Here is a 25,808-nt window from a genome sequence, read left to right on the forward strand (position 1 = left end):
AGGACTGGGGTGTCCCAGAGTTCTCCCTAGCTGGAAGGAAGGAGAAGGTAGGGAAGGGCATCAGGTCCGAGGGAATAGCAAGTGTGCAGCAGAGGAGCCTGAGAGGGGTCAGGCCTTGGAAAGTGGGGCTGGCAAAGGCAGCGCCCTACATTTAGAAGCTATGACAGGTCCTCCCCACCCAGTCTCAAGGACCCTGCCTTCCCCTGACTGGAGCATATAGAGTCAGACAGGGCGGACAGGGCTCATACATCTCTAAGGAAGGGGTCTAAGGAAGTCCCCAGGGCCATGGTTAAGGAACGCTTCTTGGAGGAAGGAACGTTGGAAGTGAGTTTGAAGGACAAGTAGGAGTTGGCCTGGAGGCTAGGGAAGGGCACTCTATGCAGAGGGAACTCCAGACCAAAGAACTGCAGTGAAGTTTGGCTGAATAATAATAATGTAAAACAGCCCCTGCCTTAGTTGGTTCCAGCCTAGTCAGTTATGAGTTTGTCAGGCACATTCCTTGGTTGCATGCTCCATCTCCAGGCTGGGAGTGTATGATCCCCAGTCCAGGTCCTACTCCAACTGATGTTACTCTCTCACGTTGGTGTTTTTCTCTCTCCCCTCCTCTCTCTCTAAAAGCAATGAAAAAAATTGTTGGGTGAGGATACAAATTAAAAAAATAAAAATAAAACAATGATAGAGACTATTATTGAACCTATACTATTTCCACAAATCCAGTAAAAGTCTCAATACTCCATAAGGCTGTAGTATTATTTGCTCCATTTTCACGAAGTGGAAACTGGGACTCAGAGAAGTAATTTGCTTTGGCCTCCCTGTGCCTCCCGTTTCCCAAGGCCTGTCTGCTGGTCAGTCTTTCAGGTCTGGCTGTCTCTGCCCACAGTTCACAAGACATTCACCTACCTATCAAGGTCAAGGCCCAATCACCCTCTTGCTGTGGGGAGAGGTGGGGTGCTCTCTCTTCCAATCTTGGTCCAGATAGGGGTCCCAGGGAAGGATTGGCAACAGGCCAGGCAGGGGCTGTACTCACTTGCACCAGGGGTCCCTTTGCCTAGGCTGGGACCTAAGAGGACAGGTATGGAGGGCTGAGAGACCACATGCCTGGGAAAAGACATATACACATGGTAGTCTGCTCCATATATGAATGCACACATCCATATGCTTGGCCTTCTGCCCTCAAGGCCAGGCCAGGCCTCTTGCTCAGAATCACAGTCTCCCTCATGGCCTTTTTGCTTCAAAGCCAGTAGGGGCAGTGGCAGGTGAGGAAGGGACCTGGGGGTGGTGGTGCTGCTGTCCACAGACCAGTCACACAAACCAAGGCCAGAGGATGCCACAGCAAATCCAGCCAGGCAGTGTTCTCCTTTAACACTTTGTGTCCACGGTATGTTAGGCCCTGTGCAGGGACTTAGGGACCTGGGGACCCACCAGCCCCAGGATAGAGAAGGTCCCTCTGCCTTCTGGGGATTTATGATCCACTCCATCATTCTGGATGATTCCAAGGATATAATGGGAAGAAGGGGAGAATCACCAGAGGGCATATAGCGTATGCAAAGGCCTACGGGCACTAAAGGGCTGGGAAGCCAAGGTTCAGATAGGGTAAGAGTGAAAGGTGAGTGGAGAAAGGAGGGTGTGGAGCTTCCACCACCTGGCTGAGGAGTGGGCTTCATCCTGAGTGCTGTGGGAGCCATGGAGGGGTTGTGTGCAGGGGCTGTCTGTCAAACTCTGATATCTCAAGGACCCCTGGGGAGTGTTGAGGAAGGTGTTCCTTTCCTCCTACTTGTATATCCCAACCCCAGCCATAGGCTTAAACCTATGGCGGCTCATTAAACCCTAATAGCCATAATGGTAATAAGCAGGTAATGATTACCAGCTGGGATTCTTGTCTAAGCCTAAGCACCCTTATCCAAGGACCCACAGCAGGACCTGGAAAGGAGTTAAAACGTAGGCGGCTGCCCAGGGGCACGGACACCAGGGTTTTACAGGATGGGTAAGAGCTCAGGCCTGGTTACAGCTCTGGTCTCCTCAGGCAAGTCACTGTGCTCCCCAGATTTTCATCTGTCAGGAATTCGGACCCAGTGCTTTAGACAGCTCCCAGTGAAAAGTAGTAGGATCAAAGCTCTTCCAGCAGCTCCTGGAAGCTCTCTTCTACCCTCCTCTGTCTTTCTGGGGCAAACACACCACCAGACAATGGGGTGAAGGTGGGTGAAGGCAGACTTGGTCCAAATCCCGGGAGAGCCACTAGCCACCGCTCCTCCAGGACTTCAGCCCCCAGGGCACACAAAGCTTTACCAAAACACGTTAAGGGAGGCACCGTCCGTGCAGTGGAGTGGAAGGTGCCAGGGAGTAATTTATCCATCTGAGACCCCAAAATCCGCCACCTCCTTTCCCCCTGGAAAGGGCCCGCGGGGCGGAGCTTCAGGGCTGGCAGGAGCCCAGTGGCTAGGCGCCTGGTGGCCGGGCCTATCACGCCACCCCGGACGTGCCTTGGCGGGAGGCGGCGCTGGGGACCTTGGTCGTACACAACGCTCCCTCCCAGAGCCGAGTGACCCGGCCCAGTCCCCTGGCCCGCCCCCATGACGTCAACCCACAAGGCAGCGCGCTGTTGTGCCGTTTACCGCGGGTCACCGGGGCAACAGCAGCCGGGGGGGCGTCGATGGCCTGGCTCCGCCCTGCGATGTAAATGAGAGACGTCACCCACACCCAATGGCGAGCGGGGGCAGTGAGCTCATCGCGCTGGGCCGAGGCTATAAGAGGGCGCGCGGGTTGCGCGGCGCAGGAGCCGCCGCCAACCGAGGGCCGGGCGCAGCGGCTGCGGCCGGGCGGGCGCTGGGGCCAAGCGGACGCGGGGGGGTGCGGGCCCCTCGGGAGGCCGCAGCCACTCCCCTCCCCCCCGGACCGGCGCGGCGGGGGAGGCGGAGGATGGAAACACCCTTCTACGGCGATGAGGCGCTAAGCGGCCTGGGCGGCGGCGTCAGTAGCAGTGGCGGCGGTAGCAGCTTTGCGTCCCCGGGTCGCCTGTTCCCCGGGGCGCCCCCGACGGCAGCGGCCGGCAGCATGATGAAAAAAGATGCGCTGACGCTGAGTCTGAGCGAGCAGGTGGCAGCAGCGCTTAAGCCCGGGGCCGCGCCGCCCCCAGCCCCCTTGCGCACAGACAGCACCTCTGGCTCGGCGCCGCCCGACGGCCTGCTTGCCTCACCGGACCTAGGGCTGCTCAAGCTGGCCTCGCCCGAACTCGAGCGTCTCATCATCCAGTCCAACGGGCTGGTCACCACCACGCCGACGAGCACACAATTCCTGTACCCGAAGGTGGCGGCCAGCGAGGAACAGGAGTTTGCCGAGGGCTTCGTCAAGGCCCTGGAGGATTTGCACAAACAGAACCAGCTGGGTGCGGGTGCGGCCTCCGCTGCGGCAACGGCCGGGGGACCCTCCGGCACGGCTCCTGGTGCCGCGCCTCCCGGAGAGCTGGCTCCGGCGGCGGCCACACCCGAGGCGCCCGTCTACGCGAACCTGAGCAGCTACGCGGGCAGTACCGGGAGTGCGGGGAGCGCTGCGACTGTCGCCTTCGCCGCCGAGCCTGTGCCCTTTCCACCGCCACCCCCGGGCGCGCTGGGGCCGCCGCGCCTCGCCGCGCTCAAGGATGAGCCACAGACGGTGCCCGACGTGCCGAGCTTCGGTGAGAGCCCGCCGTTGTCGCCCATCGACATGGACACTCAAGAGCGCATCAAGGCAGAACGCAAGCGGCTGCGCAACCGCATCGCTGCCTCCAAGTGCCGCAAGCGCAAGCTAGAACGCATCTCGCGCCTCGAGGAGAAAGTGAAGACACTCAAGAGCCAGAACACGGAGCTGGCGTCCACCGCGAGCCTGCTGCGTGAGCAGGTGGCGCAGCTCAAGCAGAAGGTCCTCAGCCACGTCAACAGCGGCTGCCAGCTGCTGCCCCAGCACCAGGTGCCCGCGTACTGAGCCCGCGCGCGGGGCGCATGCGCGGCCCCCCTCCCCGAGAGGCGTGCTCGCGTGGGGGGCGTGGGTGTCCTGGACTTGGAGAGGGCGTGGCCCCGGGGACGCCCCCGGATGGTGCCAGGACTCAGAGAGGGCGCCTCAGACTCGACAAGCTGGACCCCCTGCTCCCGGGGGGCAAGCGCATGACTTCCCCCGCCCCCTGCCCTCGCGCTGCCTCTGACCTCTGCGCGTGGCCGCCCGATTGCACAAACCCGCGCGCCCGGCCTCCCCTTTGTACGCATCGCCGCCGAAGAGGGTTCCGAGGGCGCAGCCTGAAGCCCTGCGTTGCCTTTTCTTTTACTTCTTATTTTCATTTGGAAGAGAGAACAGTGTTTGATTCTGCCCTATTTATGTTTCTACTCGGGAACAAACGTTGGTTGTGTGAGTGTGTGTTTTCTTGTGTTGGTTTTTTAAAGAAATGGGAAGAAGAAAATTACTCTCCCCTTTCCTTGCTCTCTGCCCCTCCCCCGTCCTCCCGCTCCCCCTTTTTATTCTGTTTTGTTTTGCTACGAGTCTACATTCCTGTTTGTAATACTTGGTTCGCCCGGTTTTCTGTTTTCAGTAAAGTCTCCTAAAGCCAGCTCTGCTCTCCGCCTCCTCCTTCCTCCGCCGGGGCTTGATGGGCTGGGCGAGGCCTGGCTCGCTCCCCTTCCCCCACACCTTCTGCCCTCCGCCCTGCTCCCCTGCTCAGAGGAGGGGGAGCGGCGCCCGGGAGGGGACTGCACCTCTGGCGCGCAGCGAGCGCCATCTAGACGCGCTTGGGCGCGAGGCCGGCTGTTGTCCGGGTTGGGTGGGGGACGCTGGAGACTTGAACCATCGATTGGAACTACCGAGCTTGCAGCGGGTCCCCTTTGGGGAGGAGTTGACTGCAGGATGGAAAGAGGACAACAACCCCAGCCCGGAACAGGAAGGAAAAGGCAGAGACATTAAGCTTCTGGGCCAGTGTTTGTGAAATGGGCAGAACAATCAACTCCATGAAGTTTGAAGATTTAAGTTTGTTTACACTGTCCAACTGCTGCATGTGCCCAGGGTGGCTGAGAATGCTGCCCAACACAAAATCGTAAATTTACTTAAAACATGTTGTTTTCATTAGTGTTTGTGTATTTTAATATGTGGCCCAAGATAACTTCTCTAGTGAGGCCCAGAGATTGCCAAAAGGTTGGACACCCCTGGTTACAGAGTAGTGCTTGGCTTACAGTCAATAGTGCCCGATATGTTTATCACAGGTTAGGGGATGGGGAAATTGAGTCTCAGGACCAGAAACAAAGTAGAAAATAGCACAGATGGAATCTGACCCAGGTGGTCTTCCTCTAGGACTGGAGGTATGAGTACTTGTAGGGTCGCCCTTTTAGGTAACTGGGAGTTCAGGATTTTCCAAGCACCCTCCCCCAATGTCCATTCTGCCATTTTGTGGAAACTAAGGTTTAGAGAGTTTGAGTGACTGGCTTGAGGTCACACAGCCTTTTAAGGAGATGACCTGGGTTTCTCCTCTCTAGACTGCTGACTGCTAGGCAGCCCCCTTCCCTGGCCTCCTCTGGGTTTTGCCACTGAGCATTGGTGGCCCAGGACATGGGACAAGCTGGGCTGGTAGGCATGTACTGAATGCTGATTGTACCCAGCCCTGCTAAGAAGGTGGCTGAATGGCAGACAGGTACAAAGAAGGAATACTGTGGGCACAGTCCCTTGGCCATCAGAGTGGTGCCTCACCACCTGCATGTCCATTCTAGCTCCTGTCACCCTAGCTGCCCACTTGAGGCTTTTAAGAGCTGTTTTGGGGTTTGGTTTTTAACTGGACATGGCACCACCTTCAGGCAGGCATTTCAGGAGGCGCCCCAGAAGTAAGGGTTGATGCTGAGAGGGTATCTTAACACAGAGGATTCCAAATGCCACGTTTTGGGGGTAAAGCTTAACTATTCAGGGGGACGAGTCCAAATTTGGGCACCACTTTGCTACCCTGTGACCTCAGCCAAGTCTTCTCCCCACTTTGGCCTTTACCTGAGATGCTGTGATGTGGGTACATTCCCCGCGAGGAAACCTCTCCCAGGGCAGAAGTTGGAAGTGTTTGGGGGATGAACAACAATGACATAGTTAATACTCAAGTGTGCCCTGAGCAGTTCTCAGCCTACAGAGAAGGGGAAGTCCAGGGAGATTGTGAGATCTGTCCAGGCTGTGTTTACTGACCCTTTGCCAATTGTGTAGGGTTTTTCCCTACACCAACCAATGCCCCAACTCTCCAGCCAGCAGCTGAGTTCCCTACAGTTTAGTTCTGAAACTGTTTACCTGGAACTGGCATAGCCCCCACAGATGAAGCCCCTGGAATTGACTGAGCCCCACAGATGAAGGGCTCAGTCCCGCAAGACTGCCTCCACTGGCGCCTGTAGTTCAGTGGGTTGGGCATCATCCCACAAACCAAAAGGCTGCCAGTTTGATTCCTGGTCAGGGCACATACCTGGGTTGTGAGCCAGGTCCCTGATTGTGGGCGTGTGAGAAGCAACCAATCAGTGTTTCTCTCCCTCCTCTCCTCTCTAAAAATAAATAAAAGCTGGGCTCCTTTTATGTGGCTTTTTGGATTGAGTGCAGGCTTGCAAATCAAAGGGTCACCTGTTTGATTCCAGGACCGGGCGTGTGCCTGGGTTGCGGGCTGGGTCTCCGGCTGGGGTCATGGCAGAGACAGCCCAAGTTTTCTCTTTGTACATTGATGTTTCCTTACCTTTCTCGCTTACCCTCTCTCGAAAAGTAAATTTAAAAATTTGATAAAAAATTAAAAATATATAATTTCTTAAAGTTCCAAGCCACTGATCTAGCCTAGATTTTTCTGGAGAACAATCTGTATCTGGCCTCTTGTTCTGGTGCCTCCCAGTGGCTCCCCAGGGAGGCCAGGCAGAGGCCCCTGGGCCAAGCTTTTGTGACTTTGGCAGGACCCTGCTGAGCTGAGGCCAAGATGTGTGTCAGCCCCAGCCCTGCCAGCAGTGATTCACACCAGGCCTCCCTTTAGCCCCACGAGGTGACTGGGGATGGCAGCCTCACTTCTGTCTGCAGGACTGTGGCTAAGACTTAATGCCCGTTTCCACCAGGCTGTGTGTAGATCCCAGGGTGTCTTGGGCCCAGCCCCACTCTGAGGAGCCTCCATCCTCAGAGACAGACACAGATACCAGCTGGCCTCCTAAGAAGTCGGACCCTGACTAGTGTGTCTCGGTGGGGTGTTATCCTGCAAAATAAAAGTTTGCTGGTTCAATTCCTGGTCAGGACACATGCTTAGGTTGCAGGTTCAGCCCTGGTTGGGGTACTATGAGAGACAACTGATCGATGTTTCTCTCCCTTTCTTTCTCCCTCCCTTTCCCTCTCTCTAAAGAACAAATTAAAGAATGTAAAAAGAAGTCAGAATTTTCTTTACTCTAAACCCTGTCATGGCTCCTGGGTGCCTTCTCAGTAAAACTGAAATTCTCCTACTACTCTCCAAGGCCCTACCTGTGACCCTGCCTCACCCTCTTCTCTTTCCTCTCCACCCATATCAGCTTACTGAGTGTTCCTTCATTATGCTCAGCTTATTTCCATCTCAGGACCTTTGCCTATACTGTGCCCTCCCCCTGATATGCCCTTTAAATTCTATATTTCCCCTACTATTCTTGCCCTCCCCCCTATCTGTTTTCTACCTACTGTCTATGCTATTTTCTGTACCTTCCCCCCTTCTCCTCCAACAGCTCTGTCACAGCCAACTCCTTCTTTGTGGGTCAGCCCATCCCACCCCCTTTGGTCCCTAAGTTTCACAGCCCCAAATTATTTGAGTTAGTGTGTTGTGTCCCTGGGCTTGGATCAGGTCCCAGCCTTAAGTAGGTGCTCAGCAAATGCCCAAGGGGTGAGAGACAGGCTGCTTCCAGACACATGGAGGTGGAGATTTGGGGGTCATTTTTGTGCTCAGAGCCCTAACTTTCTGCTCAGGATGGCAGAAAGTTATAATACATCATAACCACCATGAGTCTCAGTTCTGACCTGGGTCCTGCCCCAACCCGAGTCTGCCTTCTAGAACTCCCTTGTCCCAGGAGCCTTCAGTGATTGGCCGGAACTTGGTTGTGAGTCACAAAGCCACCAAGGCACCAGGGCTGTAAGGTTGGTCATCAGGCTGGTGGGTCCAGCTTCAGGGGCAGGTGAGTGGGGCTAGTGGAGGGCTTTGTGGTGGGTATATGGAGGCCTGGTCATTCTTTGGCCCCCAGTGTCCTCAGAGTCCCCTTGGGCCTTTCAGCCTCTCTGAGGGGGCTTGGCACCCCAATCCCTCAGAGCAGGGGCACTAAGTTTCCCCAAAGGCCTGATGGTGAGTTTGTCTGCCTGGGGGCCCAGCCTGGAAAGTCTATCACATCTTGGGAGCCTGGAAAAGTAGGCTTAGCACATGTGACACCTAGGGAAACAGGCTCAAAAGAGTTCACCCCAAACTGCCAAGCCAGTCATTCACCTTGTGTGTTGGAGGCCCCTATTCTTCCTTCTTATCCCCTGTAACCCCACTTCTCTTACTCTGTTGTCTGTCTGTTTGCTCATTCTGGTTGAATTCATCAAAAGGGCTGAACCACTTGGTTGATAAAACCCCAGGATGGACGAATTCAGACCCTGAAGCTGCCAACTTCAAGTCTGAAGCTTGGGCTACATCCATCCTTCTATCCATCCTATCCATGCGTGCACAGATCCATCTAGCCATTTATCCATCCATAAGCATCTACTGTGTGGACTGTTCTAGACTCTGGGGATCCAAGAGCAAACAAAAGAGACAGATATCCCCACCAATGGGTAGCTCATAGTCTAATGGGGGAGGCAAATCAGAAACAACATAAAGAAGTAAGTCACATAGTATGTTGGCTTCTCCAGACCTCAGGTTCCTCCTCTGTGAAATGGGGACAATGATTGTTCACCTCCAGGGGAGCTGGTCTCAGGCCCATTGGCTCTCATGATTCAGTTCTCATTGGCCCTTTTTTGGAATGGGCCCTGCTGACTTGAGGCCAGGGTGAAGACTGAGCAGGGGGCTGGACATTCAGGCCACCACATGGGTGAAGCCAGGTTGTTCATCATGAAAAGAGGAATGCATGGGTCTTTGAGAATGAATTGATTCTGGTCAGCTCTATCTCAAAATGTCTAGTCCATTATCATCTTCATTAATGATATGGCAGATTGAAGTCTACTGTTTTATTATTATTCTTTCTGTTGTACCTGAGTTCTAGTACTGTATTCTCCCTCTCCTGCCTCCTTTGGGTTATTTGAATCTTTAAACGAACCTCTCAATATGTTCTCTGAGATAAAGGAGTTCCTTTGTCTCCTTCCCAATGAGTGTGATGTTAACCTTTCTCAGTAGAGGGCACTGTTGAGACATTGCTGGACGAAGACACTCACTTGTGAGAAGGGCCAGTGTGGAGACTCCAGGCGGAACCTGCCTCAGTCATGAATACGGATCATCATTCCTCTGCAACTTTGCAGCCTTAACCTGATGGAAACCTTTCTCCAGCCTTCTTGACCGCAAACCAGAGCCCTCATGGCAGCCCATGCACTGCAGGCCTCCTGTCCCCACCAGCCCCTGCACTCCCAACATGTGCTCATATCGCCAGTTGCTGATCACCTGCTTCTCCAACTTTTCCTTGCCCAGCAACTCCAGAGCAGCCACGGCCTGGCCAAACCAGCAAATATCTCTGCTATACGGTGTGCTAAACCACATCTTCTCCAAGGAAGTCCAAATCTGTTCCAAATTTGCTCTTCCTTGGAAACACTCCCTCAGCTCTAGGAAACCACTTAGAGTTTCATTTTGTCTTATGGTTAGTCATTAACAATTGTTTATATCAAACTCCCTACTTTAAATAGTTAACTAAAGTAGGGAAGTTTAATATAAACTCTGTCTCCTAATTGGGCCTGCAGCAGAGTGGTTCTACTGTGTTCTGACTTCCATAGTTTCTGATGAAAAGTTGCCTGATTGGTGAAGTTGTTCTACTGGGTGTTACATATTATTTTCTTTTGGATGCTTTCAAGATTTGAACTTTGTTTTTCAAGAGGTTGACTGGATTGAGCCCAGGTGTATAGTCTTTGTGTTTATCTTGCTTAGGACTTCATGAGGTTTTTAAAAAATATTTTATTTATTTAATTTTAGAGAGGAAAAGGGACAGAGAAAGAGAGGAAAACATCAATGTGTGGTGGCCTCTTGTGCACCCCCTACTGGGGACTTGGCCCGCAACCCAGGCATGTGCCCTGACTGGGAATCAAACCTGTGACCCTTTGGTTCACAAGCCAGCACTCAACCCATTGAGCCACACCAGCCAGGGCAGTTTTTTAAATCTATAAAAATACTTTCCCAACAAATTTTGGCCATGATTCCTTCATATGTTTTTGTGCCTTTCTTTTTTTGGGAGGACCCCCAATTATATACGTTAGTCCTTCTGACATTGTCCCACAAGTCCCTAAGTCTTGCTTTAAGGCCCATTTTCCTCCTCTGTGTTCTTCAGTTTGGATAAAGTCTATCTCTTTATATTCAAACTCACTGACTTTTCTGTCATCTGCACTTTGCTGGTTAGCCTATCCAGAGAATTTTGAAATTTCAGGTATTGTATATATATATTTTTAAATTTTTATTTATTTATCTTTAGAAGGGAAGGGAAGGAGAGAAGGAGAGAAATATCAATGTATGGTTGCTTTTGGTGCATCCCCTGCTGGGAATTGGCCTGCAACTCAGGCATGTACCCTGACGGGGAATCGAACCTCGATCTTCTGGTTCGCAGGCCCGTGCTCAATCCACTGGTATTGTATATTTTTAATTTTAGAATTTTCACCTATTTTTTTCTAATATCCTTTTTTTCTATTTCTCTGATGAGGTGCCCCGTCTCTTCACTTATTATGAGCATAGTGGTATTTTCCTATTAATCATAATTATATAGCTACTCTAAAATCCTCATCTGCTAATTCCAACATCTGGGGTATCTTGAGGGTTATACTCTATTGATAACTTTTTTTTCAGGAGCATGAATTGCATTTCTGTATTTATTCATAGATTAAGTAATTTTGTAATAAAGCCTAGGCATTGTGAGCATTATGTTGCAGAGGCTCTGGATTCTGTTATATTCTTCAAAAAAATGTGGTCATTTTTGTGTTAGGCAATTAACCTGGACTCTTTATCATATGCATTGCAAACACTGCAAAAGACCGCAAAGACAGTCTTTTGTCTTTGACCTTGTTTATGGCATGATTTGCCATACATGTTTTTCTCTTTGTGAAGTCAGACATTTATCTTTTTCAGGTCTTTTGAGTTTCCTGTTTAATGTTATGAGAGCTCCCTAATTCACATGTTACACATTCTAAAAATAGACACATTCTACTAAATGTTCTCATAATTTTAAAAAATCTTCCCCTGATGATATATCTATTGATTTTAGAGAAGGGGTGGGAGAGAGAGAGAGAGATCAGTGTGAGAGAAATTGACGCATGTGCCCTGAAGGGGATCAAATGTACAACTTCAGTATGTGCCATGACCAGTAATTGAACCCACACCTTATGGTGTATGGGACGATGCCCTAGCCAACTGAACCACCAGCAAAGGAAAATTTTTAAATCCATCTGGGTTTTGTTTTTGGACTATGTTATGACATAGGGATCTAAGTTCTGTTCTCCCAGATGAATTGCCTTGTACCATTTGCTTGTATCTCATACTATGATTTTTACCTCCTGGATTAAAATACGATGTACCCTTGTTACATTGGGATCAATTTTGGTTTCACCATTCTGTCTCAGTAGATTGTCTAGTTCTGGGTGGGTACAATACTGTGCGCATGATGGCTTTCCAGCACACTTATCTATCTGGCAAGTCAAGTTCCTCTTTACTAGTCTTCTTGGCCATGATCTTGGCCACTCTCATTTATTCTTTCATTTGAACACTGAAAGCATTCCTTTCATTTTTGAAACACTCCCTGTTGGGATTCTAATTGAATATGTACTGCCCTCTGTGAATGTGACATTGTATGATACTAATTTATATGACTTCTTTCTTCCTAACCTTGTGGTCTATCTTTCAGATGGCTTTCGTCTCCTTTCTGGACCTTCCTATAACTCCTTTGGTTTTTGTGTAAAATTTGTTTCTATGAATTGTATAATTTTTCATATTACTATGAATAGTATTTTCCCCCATTTTCATTTCCAGATGATTTTTTGTCAAATACAGAAATGCAGCTGTTGGTTTTGTTGCAGCTACATGCCTAGGAAAGACAGGAGATAAAAATATACAGATACAGATTCATATAAACATATAAACTACATTTAAAAATCAAAATATTAATAATATATTTAAGTAGGTAGATAGATAGATAGATAGATAGATAGATAGACAGACAGAGATATATGAGGGTGGACTCAGTAAAACTCTGGAGTTATCTTCTGGAGGGTGGGCCCCTTGTGGTACAGACTTCCCCCACTAGGGGGTGTTCTAGCAGCCCATCTGTGACAGTGCACCAGCTGGTGTTGTTGTGAAAGGATGCACTTGGCTTCAGTGAATTTACTTTGAAGACTCTCTCAATGCCTTTGCTCATTTCATGGTGCGTGATTTATGAGCACACCTGCCCACACCATACTGAGTGTTCAGCAGTTTTTGACCCAAAATGGCATGACCCCTGTGCCCCACCCACCCTATTCACCCAATCTTGTCCTGAGGGACCTTTTCTTTTTTGTTACTCCAGACGAAAAAGTCCTAAATGGGAAACATTTGAGGCGAAACAAAAACAGCAGAAGCACTAAGAGGCATCAAAATCAATGAGTTCAAAAACTGTTTTGAGCAGTGGAAAAAACATCTTGATAGGTGTAGTGCATCAAATAGAGAGTACTTTGAATGTGACTGGAGTTTAAACATGTAAGGATAAATACAATTTTTTAACAAATAAACTACAGGCTTTTGGGTCCCCCCCATATATGTTTATATAAATATGTATTTTAAAATTAGAATATCTTGGTCCTTCTAGGTAGACTGTCCCTACCCCAGCTAGCTCTCCTATTGAATATTGACACTAATTATTCTGGTCCTGGTCGTCTCACTGTGCTGTGATCACCGAGTGGTACTGGCAGTGAGGGTGGCCGGCTGTGCATCTTGTTCTTTCCTTTAATAGAAATGACTAGGATTTCACCACTGAGAGTGGCATTTGCTGTGGTTTTGTGGTTAGCTTTATTGTATTTATATACTATTCTATTTATTTTATAAGTTTTTACTATTAGAAGTAGCCATTGCAGAGCCTGGCTGGGTAGCTCAGTTGTTTAGAGCATTGTCCTGATAGGCCAAGATTATGGGTTCTGTCCCTGGTCAGGGCATGTACAAAAATCAACCAACGAATACGTAAATAAGCAGGAAAACCGATGTTTCTCTTTCCCTCTTCCTTCCTTTGTCTCTTAAATCAATAAATAAAAAGTTTAAAAAATAGCCATTGCATTTTATAAAACACCTTTTGGGTACTTTTTGAAAAATCAATAGACTGTCTTTTAACTTCTAGATGTAATGAGTTACCTCGGGGATTTAGAGGTGTGGAACCATTCTCACATCCTTGCAATAAAACCTACTTGGCCATAATATTCTGTTGATACCTGGTCATGTTTCTTTAGAGTATCTGCATCTTAACTATGAGTTTTCATTTTCACAATCCACAGAAGCTCATGATTGTCCCTAAAGCCTCCTCATGACCCTTCCCAGCCATTCATAGCCTGTCTTCTAATAGCAGAACTTAACTTCTTCCGTTCCCTTTTTAGTTTTCTGTACTTGGAATAACCAGTTTGTCCTTTTTCTTATTTTTAAAAGATTTATTTATTTATCTTTAGAGGGGAAGGGAAGGAGAGGAGAGAAATATCAATGTATGGTTGCCTCTCATGAGTCCCCAGCTGGGAACTGGCCTGCAACCCAGGCATGTGCCCTGACTGGGAATCGAACCGCGATTGTGTGGTTCGCAGGCCCGCGCTCAATCCACTGAGCTACACCAGCCAGGTGTCCTTTTTCTTTTTCTTTCACTTAAAATAGTGTGTCTGAGATACATGTATATTGCTGAGCTCATTCTCCTTGCTGTGTTGAATGGTATACACTGATTTACAAATAAATCAATATTCCTATTGATATTTATCTATATTGATACATTGTTAATATACAGTGATATATTCATTTTTCTGTTGATGGTCATTTATATGGTTTCTGGTTGGGGGTGAGTATAAACACTTAGACCTCTTTAGTATATTTGTCAGCATGGATTGAGTTGCCTTCAAGAAACTGATAGTTTCCCCAGGTGGTCCACTTTTTCTTTTTAAAGATCTTATTCATTTATATTTAGAGGGGAAGGGAAGGAGAGAGGGAGAGAAACATCAATGTATGGCTGCCTCTCATGTGTCCCCTGCTGGGAACTGGCCTGCAACCAAGGCATGTGCCCTGAAAGAATCGAACCATGGTTGTTTGATTCTCAGGCCTGTGCTCAATCCATTGAGCTACACCAGCCAGGGCCATATTTTTAAAAAGATTTTATTTATTTATCTTTAGAGGGGAAGGGAAGGAGAGAGGGAGAGAAATATCAATGTATGGTTTTCTCTCATGCATCCCCTGCTGGGACCTGGCCTGCAACCCAGGCATGTGCCCTGACTGGGAATCAAACCTGTGACCCTTTGGTTCACAGGCCAGCACTCAATCCACTGAGCCACACCAGCCAGGGCTGCTTTTAATGTCTCTTCTCATGTTGGTTTTGAGGACAGAGCCAGCCCAGGGAGTGTTGTACATTGCATCAGATAAAGGGCTGAAGGCTGATTACTCTTACAAGCTGGCTTCTGAGATGGCACCTTCTTTCCCTGCTCCTCCTCCAACTCTATGACCCCTCAAGGTATGAAGATGGCTGGTCAAGGGTCTAACTGGTTCAGCCGGAAGGGGGGTGCTTTGGCCAAACATAGGCTCCAAGTTATGCATCAGGGTTGCTTGACAGCATCCCAACTCTCTCTGCACTAAGGTACTTCTGAAAACTACAGCCATCTCCTCATTCTTCTTTCTACACATCCTTCTATCTGCCATTGATCTGTCAGTCATTCACCGTCTATTCACGGATTCATTCATCAGTCCACCGATGGTCTCTTCACCAATTCCTTCAGCTCACTCCACTCACACACCCATTTATCTACTCAGATTTCATCTGTCCACTCACCCATCCACATATCTATTCATTCAGTTATTTCTCACTCCCTCTACCCATCCATCCAATCACTCACTCATTCACTCATTCATCTATCCATCCACTTATCCACCCATCCATCTATCCATCCATTCACCAATCTACTCATCCATCCATTCATATACTCATCTACCCATCCATCCATGTATTATTCCATCCATTCATCCATTTACTAATTCCTCTACCTACCTACACGCTCATCCATCCATCTACCCACTCATCCATCCACGAGTTCATTTCTTTATTTATTGATCTGTTCATAAATTCATCAACTTCATTTACTGATCCATTCTTTCACTGAACCCTCCATCTGTCCCTCCAACTGATTTACCATTCATTCGTCCGCTGATTTATCTTACCAGTATTTAGTCATGCATTCATCTATTTTTCCAACTTTCTTTTTTAAGATATTTTAAAAATTTATTTTAGAGGGGAAAGGAGGGAGAATGAGAGGGAGAGAAATATCAGTGTGCTAGAGATACATCAATCAGCTGCTTCTCGCACACCCCCAACTAGGGACCTGGCCAGCAACCCAGGCATGTACCCTGACTGGGAATTGAACCAGCAACCTTTTGGTTCACAGGCCTGCACTCAATCCACTGAACCACACCAGCGAGGGCTATCCATTCAACTTTCAACTCACTCACCCATTCATTTATTAGTCAAGTTAGTCACTCACCCAATACCCACCCATTCACAGCCTGGAGCCAGACCCTGTGACTGAGATGAGGTCAAAGAAGCGACTCAGACCTGTTTCTTGCCTTCTAGGAATTCATAGTCAATTAGGAGAGGCACATAACCATAACACACACACACAAACAGTGTGATCAGTGCTGTACTCACAATATGTTCCAGATACAGGTGGTCAAGAGGCCAGGACAGAGAGGGCCTGCAATGAATGGGAGAAAGATTGCAAGGTGCCAGGAACAAGGTCTAGGTCCTAGTATGAGCACTTGCTCCAGCCACGACCCCTCTCGTCTGCACGACTCCACTCTGACCACCTGCCTGCCACCCTCCACAGGCAGAGTTGATCAGCCTAGGAACCAAGACAATGCAGCAAGCAACACAGTCACAGTTGTTACCCAGTGGACAGAGCTCCCTTCAGCCCCAGCACACCCCCGATTTTCAAGACAGAGAGGGGACACTGTGTTTACAACCCCAGTGTGAGCAGCCTACATCCAGGGAGACCCCCCTGCAACAGCCGGATAAGGGCAAGATGGTGCCTGGCCACATTCCACGCCTCCGGGCCGTTTTGGAGAGCCAGGCCTTCAAGAACGTCCTGGTGGATGAGATGGACCTGATGCTGTCTCATGCAGCCACCCTCATCCAAGCCAAATGGAGGGGCTACCGGCTCCGGCAGAAGCTGATTTCCCAGATGTTGGCAGCTAAAGCCATCCAAGAGGCCTGGCGACGCTTGCATACCAGGCGCCTCCTCCGGTCTGGCAAGGAAGTGGAGAAAAAAGTGAACATGGATGAGGGGGACATCCCTTACCACCCCCCCCAGCAGGTGCGGTTCCAGCCTGCAGAGGAGGGCAAGCTCCTCCCTGCCCCACCTGTCATGGTGAGTAGGGAGACCCAGTCCCCTTCTGCTAAAGTCTCAGTTGCCTCCACCCACCATCTGGCCCTGCGGCAGCAGCCTCCAGGCATTCCACATCCTGGCATGCAGCCTCCGGGTACCACTGGAAGCCCAAGCGTCACTTTCCTGCCACAACAGACTGTCTCCATGAGACTTCCATGTCCAGCAAGTCCAGATGCAAAGAGCCACCCATTCCTGCTAACCAGTCTTATCCACACAGAAGGTGACACAGTGAAAACCAAGCAAGTGATTACCAGAGCCAACAAGAGAGGAGACCTGGGGCCACTGCCATGTGGAAGGTGTGCCCAGGAACTTCACAGACCCCTCCAGACCCAGACCCAGGGCCCTGTGGAAGCAGAGGTCCTCAAAGCCCCACCCCAGACAGGTCAAGCATCCGTGATGACCAAGACCCCACTCCAGCAGTTCCCGGTGTCCACCATAAGCATAACTGAGATCCCACCCCAGATGTGCCCAGCAACTGCAGTGACCAAGACCCCACTCCAGTCAGGTTTGGCGTCCATGATGAACAAAACCCTACCCCAGCCTTGCCCAGCACCCACAGTAACAATAACCAAGACTCCACCCCAGGTAGACCCAGCAGCCCCAGTGGCCAAGACCCTGTTCCAGTCATGCCCGGCAGCAACCTTGGGCAAGAACTCAACCCAGCCATGCCCGGTACCTTCAATAATGATAACAAAGACCCCACCCCAGCCATGCTTGGTGGCTCCAATGACCAAAACTCCAGCTCAGGTGCAACCAACAGCCTCGATGACCAACACTGCACCCCAGACACAACCAGCTGCCATGTTGGCCAAAATCTCACCCCAGATATGCCTGTTGACTTCAATGATCAAGTCTCCAACTCAGACAGACCCAGTGCCCGTGATGGCCAAGACCCAGCCTCAAACATGCCAGGTGCCCGTGATGGCCAAGACCCCGCCCCAAACATGCCAGGTCCCTGTGATGCCCAAGGCCCCACCCCAAACATGCCAGGTGCCCGTGATGGCCAAGACCCCGCCCCAAACATGCCAGGTGCCCGTGATGGCCAAGACCCCACCCCAGACGTGCCCATCAGCCACAATTGCTAAGACTCCCCTGCAGACATGTCCAGGGGCTATGATGGCCAAAACCCCATCTCAGACACTCCCAGGGGCCTCCATGACCAAGATCCCTCCCCAGACGCGTCTGGCAGCCATGATCACCAAGACTCCAGCCCAGTTACGCTCGATGGCCACCATCCTCAGGACACTGTGCCAGCCCCCTTCTGCAGCTGGAAATCTGAAGGCTCCACCTCCAGCAGTTGTGGCAGCTGGGATTCCTAACACCTCATCACATACATGTCTGAATAGACCAAAGGCCAAGGCTGTGGTGACTGGGAGGCAGACGGCGGGCATGGTCAAAGTCTCGTCCCATTCACACTTGACTGAGGGAAAAGTGAAATACTGCCCCCCACCACATCTGGGGGCTGGGACTCCCAAGGCTCTGTCTAGGCCTTCTTTGGAAGGCGAGAAAATCAAGGCCTTCTCCCAGAAACAGGTGAAAACAGCAACCATGTCTAACACCAGTGTGGCCAACGACAGGAGCAAGGTCTTATCACAGGCACAGCTGAAGAAAGATGTGAAGGTCCAGTCCAAGGTATACATGCCTGTAGAAATTAATGTGGTTCTACCCCAGGCACAGCTGGGCACCCATCCAGCTAAGGCCCTGCCACAGGCACAGATGGCCACCTGTTCAACCCCAGCTTCGTCCCGTGGACATCTGTTTGCCAAGCTGTCTGTAGCCATGCCCCAGACAAATCTGGGCACATGTCTGTCCAAGCCCCTACCCCAGGCACATCCACCTGCCAAGCTAAGCAAAGCCCCGACCCTCGCCCATCAGGGCACGTGTCCAACCAAGACACAGTCCCGGACGCATCTGACCACAGGAGTGATAAAGGTTCAGTCTCAAGCAGATCTGCCAACCAGGCTGACAAAGGCCCAGTCCCAAGTGCCACTGGTCCCCAAAACAGCCAAGTGCCCCTACACGTCCCATCAGACCCCTGAAGAAGTCAAGACTGAGTCCCAGCCACCCCTAGCTGGGTTCAAAGCTTCTGCCCAGCCCTGCCAACAGTCTAGCCCTCTTGGCACTTTGTCCCGAGCTAAGCCAGAGGACAGACCGACCCAGCTCCCGGACCATGGCTATGCCCAGGGTAAAGCCCCCCAGGGCCCACACCAGGAGGCCTCTGAGACCCAGAGCATGCTGGTACCTCTGCTGGCACCCACTGGACACCCCACGTGCAATGCTGAATCCTGTGGTGACAGCGGGACCACCTGGGCCCAGCCATTAACCACCAGCCCAGCTGCACCCTGTCAGGAGGAGCTGGTGGCCTCCCAGCTTGCCTCACTGTGTGCTGAGCTGGCCGCTGTGCTGGGTTCTCAGGAGGACCTCCGTGATATGCTGGCAAAAGCTCTCTCCCAGGGGGAAGTGAGAGCGGTACTGAACCAGGCCCTGTCCAAGGAGGTCCTGGGCACCATCATGGCCAAGGTCCTGCCCCAAGGCATGCTAGGCACAGCACTGGTGAAGGCACTGTCCTGGGGCGAACTGGGCGCTACACTGTCCCGTGCACTGTCCCAGGGAGAGCTGAGGGCAGAACTCACTAAGGCTATGCAGGGCAAACTGGGGGATATGCTCACCAAGGCCCTGACAGAAGAGGAGTGGGCCACCCTGAACCAGGCCCTGTGTCAGGGTGGGCTGGGTGTCATCCTGAGCCAGTCCTTGTCTCAGGCAGCCCTGAGGAGTGGACTCATGCTTCCTAAGGCTGCCTCAAAAACGTTGGAAAGTGGGATGATGGTGACGCCAGCCCCAGTGGAGGTGACCTACAGGGGGAGCCCATCAGCTGCATGGGGGCCCACCCTGGGCTGTGCGAGACCACAGACCAGCAAGGTCAGGGTTCCCCTGGGTGGGGCCTGGGAAAGCTTTGTCACAGGCTGGCCAGCTGGGCTATTGGAGGAAATGGGGGATGGGGCCCTGGTTGGGGGGACACCCTGCTTGTCCGTGGTCTTGGTGGGAGCCTCCCTGGTCAGTAGGGTGATCACCACCATTCTTCAATTTCCCCCGATTGCTGGTTTGGACCTCACTCATGGGAGATGGGGCTCCCCAGGGACTGCTCGCACCCAGGAGCTGGCAAACTGGCATCAGATCTCAAGCCCAGGGCAAGTGATGCAGGCCCCGATTTGCCCGGGTCACTCCCCCTGCAGCTGCCCCACCAGCTGTGGCAGCCGCTCATTGCCAATGGCATGACCCCAAGCACCAGCTGGTCATTGGTGGCTGGTGGCATGGCCCCAAGCTCCCACAAGCCACATGTGGCCAGCAGGGTGGCCCCACATCTGTTGGCATCATTGCGGGAGGGCAGGGTGGCCCCAGACAAGCTTGGCAGCTCTACAGGTGGTAAGAGGGCCATCCATTCCCACTAGTGTGCCACTGCCTATGGGGTCCCTGCTCGTTGCTGTCAACCCTCTGGAGTCACCTGGGGGACCCCTGGGGTGTGTTGGCCATTAGCAGCCAAAAGTCTGCAACACCCATTCATGGTCCCTGAAGAGACCACGCAGAGGATTCAGTCCCTAAATCATAAATGGGCCTTTGTTGGGCAGTAGTGAGATGGTCAACAAGGTGACTTCAGGTCTACCGAGGGCCTCCACAGTGAGCAATGGGCCCTGACCCAACCTCCGACCCTTAAGGCCTGTGGCAGAACCCCGGCCCTCTGCCTGGCTCCATGGTTCCTGGCCATCACGGGGCATTCCAGAGTCGGGAAGGAGCTGGGCTGTTGGAAGCCTCCCCAGGAAGTTGGTTAAAGCCCACCCTTCTCCATACAGCCATCCCTGGGCAGGAGAAGAATCAAACACAGGGTATCATTTCTGGCATGCGTGCCCACAGCATGGTGTCCACAGCAGCTGGTGACTGGTCATCTACTCGTTTGCCACAGGGTTCACACAGTGACCGAGCCAGAAGCTTCCCCCAGGGTGTAGACTGTGGCCTAAATGTGAGTAATTCCCAGAACTCGTTGTGCTGCTCACTCAGCCTCTCCTCCCCATCTGTGGCCAGCCTGAGGGCTGTCGGTCTGGTGAAGGAGGAGGCCAGAGAGCAAGCCAGCTCTGATGGGGACTCCTCTCTGTGGAGGCCATGAGGAGGTCCCAGGGGCCTGGGGACCTGGAAGAGATGGAGAGAGTAGGCCATGGGCACATGACCCCAAAACCTGCACCACCCGCCCTCTTCAGCCTTAGAGGTGATCCCCACCCTGCGCCACAGCTCAGTGTCCAGTCACGTGACCCGTGACCTTGAGGGTCCGCTGGGGCTCAGGCAATCAGGATAAGAGGGGCATGTCCTCAAGCCAAAACTTCATGGGCCCGAAAGGTAGCTTGTGCCGGAAACCCGACAGGACAGGGCTGAAGCGAAGTCTGCCTGTAGGCGATGTGGTCCCTCCCTCACGTCAGCAGCCAGCTTTGACCAATAAGTTGATCCCAAGCCTATCCCAGCCATCAGTAGCCGGTAAGGTGGCCCCAAACCCAGGCCAGCTCTCTGTATCCAGTAAGGATCCCTCCAGCCTAACTGAGCCTTCTATGGCCTCTAAGGTGACCCTCAGCCTAGGCCAGCGATCTAATGCCAATGTTCCCTTGCCTAGCGCAGCCACCTATGACCAGCGGGGTGACCCCTAGCCTAGCCCACGCAGATACGGGCAAAAGTATGGCCCCCAGCTTAGGTCAGCCATCTGTGATAAGTGGTGTCGGTCATCCACTTAGGCAATTTGGGCCCCTGAGGTGAATTCAGATCTACCATCATCAAGGGTGAACGCAGTGGCCCTTGCCTGTGCAGTTCGCCCTTTCTGACTGGAGTCACCCCAAATACACCACACCCATGGAGGGCTGGCAGCGTGAGCCAGGGGCTGAGCCAGCTGTCTCTGGTCCCTGGAGCAGATCCATGTCCAGGTCATCCGATGGAGCATGCGGTGACCTCAAACTTCCAGGCCCCTAGGCCCAGGGAGATGTCCCCTGCGCTTCATCATCCACTTGGTGTTGGTAGGAAGTGTCCAAGCAAAACAGAATGTTCTGCTGTCACCGTCTCAACCCCAAACCTCTGTGGGCCGTGGAGAGGACTCTTGTCTAGGCCAGGGAACCAGAATGTCTCAGGGCTTTCTATTCAGGGGCCTGGCTGCAGGCACATCTCAGGGCACTGTGGCTGCTGGCAGGCTCCCAGATGTATCTTGAGGGACCCTGGCTGATAGCAATTTCCCAAGCATGTCTCAGGGACCCATGTCTCCTGCCATTCCCTCAGAATATGTGCCAGGGAAGTGTGGCAACTGCTATGGGCCCACGGCAACCTCAGGTGGGCAGGGGCATGGCTCCCATGGCATCCTGGGCTTCTGTGACAGATACCCCTTGGGTTCACGAACGGGCCACAGGGGTGGGCCCTGGCTTCTCTCAGCCTTTAGCGCCCAATGGACTGGTCTGAGTCCATCCAAATGCTCCCTGGCCAGTGTGGGCCCCGGTGTATCTCAGGCCAGTGTTGATCTCCCAGTACCTATGGACCTCCAGCGTCCTCCTGTGTCCACAGCCACCACATCCAGTCAACAAGCAAATGCTTTCAGCCAGGAGCTTGTGATGGGCATGACCAGTCTTCTGGTGCCAGGTTCTGTAGCCAACAGGATGACCACAGGTACGGCCTTAGGTACTGTGGTCAGTGGCGTGGCCCCCAGCCTCCCCACAGGGTCTGTGATCAGGGGTGTGGGCCAGAGTCTTTCTGTGATTAGTCGTGTACCCCCCAAGCTTTCAATAGGTTGCACGGCCAGTTGTGTGACTCAGATCCTACCCTCAAGCTCCCTGATCAGTGACATGGGCCACGGTCTTCCTCTGGGCTCTGTGACCAGTGGCATGGGCAAGGGCTTTCCCCCAGATCCCATGGCCAGTGCCGTGTCCCACAGCCTCTCTCCAGGTTCTGTGATCAGGGGCGTGACCCAGAGCTTTCCTCCAGGTTTCACAGCTGGTGGCATGACCAGGACCTTCCCTCTGGGTTCTGTGGTGAGTGGCGTGCCTTCCAGACTGACTATAGCACCTGGTGCTGATGGGAAGAAACGAGGTCTCTTTGTAAGACCCTCTGCTGGTCTAACCTCTCCAAACCTGCTCCTAGGTTCAGTGGCAAGTGAGATGGGCCCCTATGTCTCTTCTGGTTCTATGGTCTCTAGGGTGCTTATGACAGGGGAACTGAGTCAGGGCCTAGTTCTGAGGTCCATGGCTACTGTAGCTAGTCCACCCCTCATGGAAGCATGGCCTACAGCCTTCCCCAGGGGTCCACACCCACTGGACTCACCCCTGGTCCTCACCACGGAGCCCCGGCTGAGGAGGGGTCTACAGTTCCCTTTCCGGCATCCTATGCCATTAGTGTGGCTCCGGCTCATCCCCATGCCTTAGCGGCTGGTGGCGGAGGAGTGTCTGCGGTTCTGCAAAAAGCCTCACAGTTGAGCCACCCTCTTGGGACAATGGCCATTGGAATAAGATAGCCAGGCCATGTGAAACTGGAAGACTTGAACAAGGCTCTGTCCTGGGGGTCCGGATCCATAGGGAGTCCATCTGGTAGCCCCACGGGTGTCCGAGAGCCCCCAGGCACCTGTTGTCCACTATGGCCATGAATTCCCGGCAGAGGACGAGATTGTTCCCAAAGTCCCAAGGCTGCCCCTGGAGGAGGTGGCTCCCAGCCGAGCCAGGTCTGTGATGAGTGTCATGGACCCTGTGTCACCCCAACTCTGCAGCAGAAGTCAGCAACCAGTTGGGGGGCACTTAGTTCCCACTTTGTGACTTCTCATGGGGCCCCCATGTGCCTATGGACACAGGGCCCTCCTTGGTTCACCAGGTGTCAGTGGCTCACATTGTGTTCCAGAGCCCCTTGGTCACTCCCATTGTCCCCTGGAACCTGTCGGTCACTGCCAAAGTCCTCTGCAGCCCCTTGGCTTCTCATGTGCCCTGGAGACATTCCCATGAGTGGGTGGCTTCTACTGTAGTGTCAGGGTCACCCAAGCTGGTCCATGGCAGTTCCGTGGCATCCGGTTTGCACCTAGGGTCTGAGATGGGGACCGCAAGCACTTCCTGGAGGTCAGGGCCATCCGTGTGGCCCCACATAGGCTGCTGTATCTGTCTGAGGCCAGTGGCGTGCCATCTGGTGCGTCCGGGTGGAAGCTGTCCCCAGTGCATTTTAGGCGTCAGTGTCTGGCAACTGGCTCAGGGCAGCCACCACGACCTCCTTGGCTCTGGAAAGTCCTCCAGGCCCACGGCTGGTGGCTTTGTCTCTGGAGTGCTAAACAGTTCTGTGCTAAACCCAGCAGGTTGGGGAGCATGCCTCCAGCCCCACACAGGAAGGTCCCCAAAACTCCATGGGCTCACTGCTGGACATAAAGCCCATTATCCGTACTGGTGACCTGGCTCACAACAGGGCCATCCCTGGGTTGCGCCACAGGGTTAGAAGGATACCTCTTGAATCTTCATCAGGTGGTCCCCAGTGGCCCCTTTGTAACCAGGAGTCACTACAGGGACCTCAGGATTTCCACAGCATCATTGCTTCTGTGGACAGTCACAGGGCACCCCTGACTTCTGCTGTACTACAGGGCCCCGTGGATGCCAGCGTGGCTGGTGGCCAAGAGTGGAAGCCCGCCGTCCCCAGTGCTGCAGTCAGACCCGTGAACTGTGGTGAGGCCCCCCGCGGAGCCTGGGCACCAACCAAGTGCACTGGGCCGTGGGACACCGCGGGCCGTCGGGCAGCGGTGGATCCAAGACGGCTGGGAGAGCTGGTAGCTTCGGTGCAGACTGTGGAGAAGATAATAGTGCAAGCCGTGATCACTATACAGGCATGTGCACGTGGCTACCTGGTGCGTCGTACCATCAGGGTGTGGCACCAGTGGGCCGTCGTCATCCAGGCTTCCTGGCGAGGCCACCGCACGAGGCGGAACTTGTCCCAGCTCTGCAGAGCTGCCACAATCATCCAGGCCACATGGCGAGGCTACCTCACCCGACGGAGACGAGCCCAGCAAATGCTGCTCCCCGCCACGTGGGCCTGCGTGGGCGGCAGGGGTCAGTTGACCTCCCAACACCGCTGCTTCCAGTCTTGCCAGCTGAAGGCCTGCACCCTCTGCCAGTCACTGAGTCCCCAGCTGGGGAGCCCGCCCAGTGCAGTGATGCTCGTGGGTTTAAGCTCTCGCACATGCCACATGTGTGGCCAAACGCTGCCCACGAGGGTGGTACAGGGCATGGGCCAGGGCAGTACAGGCCAGGTGGGCATGTCACGGGGCTGTGGCACCCAGCTGATTCCCCAGAGCCCTCGGCGGCAGCCCCTTGGCCAGAATAAGGCCGCTGTCATCATCCAGTCTGCCTGGAGGGGCTTCATTGTGCGTCGCCGGCTGAGGCAGCAGAAGGTAGCAGCCAAGATGCTCCAAGCCACCTGGCGCGGCCACTATACCCGGGCTTCCCTCACCACGGATGCACTCTTGGGGCCAGTGGCGTGGGACAGCCCACAGAACATGCAATGGCCAGGAGTCTAGGACCTTGCCTGGTGGGGTCACAGCAGGGGAGGTGCCATGTGGCTGTCTTGGTCTAATGAATAAAGCCCTCCCCAGCCGGGGTCTTGGTCTGCCTGTGCTCATACAGCTATCGTGGGTATGGGTGTGGGGGGAATGGGTGGAATCTAGAACACTGTGGACTGGGAGGGGAACCCTAAACTTCCAACCACACAGTTGGCACCCATAGTCTGTGTCTGAGATGGGAACCCAAGCCCTTCCCAGAGGTCAGGGGCTTCCAGTATGGCTGCTGAATCTGTCCCTGACTGGTGGGGTGGTGTCCAGTATCTAGATGGAAGGTGTCCCTAATGCACTTCAGAAGCCCGTGTCTGAGAACTTGGCCCAGAATGGCCACCACGAGTCCCTTAGCCCTAAAAAATCCTAAGGGTGAGTGCATGGTGCCTTTTTTTTAAAGGAAATTCTGGGGGTTCCAGCCATGTACGAATTTGGTGAGAGGCTGGGCTTATCTCCAAGGTGA

The 25,808-nt window shown here is 52.8% G+C and overlaps 2 protein-coding genes and 1 long non-coding RNA gene across 3 annotated transcripts; 2 read left to right on the forward strand and 1 right to left on the reverse strand.

Moving 5' to 3' along the window:
* The first annotated feature begins 2,753 nt into the window (after positions 1–2,753).
* Positions 2,754–4,573, forward strand: JUND (JunD proto-oncogene, AP-1 transcription factor subunit). Its single transcript, XM_037028678.1, has one exon. It carries the CDS (start codon positions 2,917–2,919, stop codon positions 3,955–3,957), a length of 1,041 nt encoding a protein of 346 aa, XP_036884573.1. The 5' UTR covers positions 2,754–2,916; the 3' UTR covers positions 3,958–4,573.
* Positions 4,574–4,929: 356 nt separating this feature from the next.
* Positions 4,930–14,399, reverse strand: LOC118975054 (uncharacterized). The gene is made up of 3 exons (XR_005063998.1): positions 14,386–14,399; positions 5,609–5,614; positions 4,930–5,005 (listed from the first exon to the last, which is right to left on the reverse strand). It is a non-coding gene; the product is annotated as an uncharacterized LOC118975054 (long non-coding RNA).
* A 1,834-nt stretch (positions 14,400–16,233) lies between these two features.
* IQCN (IQ motif containing N) lies at positions 16,234–25,315 on the forward strand. The gene is made up of 5 exons (XM_037028791.1): positions 16,234–17,180; positions 17,224–17,225; positions 17,267–17,634; positions 17,791–19,680; positions 24,386–25,315. Exons 1-5 carry the CDS (start codon positions 16,234–16,236, stop codon positions 25,313–25,315), a joined length of 4,137 nt encoding a protein of 1,378 aa, XP_036884686.1.
* The last annotated feature ends 493 nt before the right edge of the window (positions 25,316–25,808 follow it).

Source organism: Sturnira hondurensis, unplaced genomic scaffold (assembly GCF_014824575.4).
Source record: "Sturnira hondurensis isolate 20B ecotype Veracruz unplaced genomic scaffold, ASM1482457v3 Scaffold0020119, whole genome shotgun sequence".
Classification (NCBI taxonomy): Eukaryota; Metazoa; Chordata; class Mammalia; order Chiroptera; family Phyllostomidae; genus Sturnira; species Sturnira hondurensis.

What these genes read in the sequence shown, in the direction of transcription:
- JUND (XM_037028678.1), top strand. Translation starts at nt 2,917, where the DNA reads ATGGAAACACCCTTCTACGGCGATGAGGCGCTAAGCGGCCTGGGCGGC.
- IQCN (XM_037028791.1), top strand. Translation starts at nt 16,234, where the DNA reads ATGCAGCAAGCAACACAGTCACAGTTGTTACCCAGTGGACAGAGCTCC. An exon ending in CTCCAACTCAGACAGACCCA is followed by an intron (nt 17,635 to 17,790) that starts GTGCCCGTGATG and finishes CAAACATGCCAG; the next exon opens with GTGCCCGTGATGGCCAAGAC. An exon ending in CGAGACCACAGACCAGCAAG is followed by an intron (nt 19,681 to 24,385) that starts GTCAGGGTTCCC and finishes GCTGTACTACAG; the next exon opens with GGCCCCGTGGATGCCAGCGT.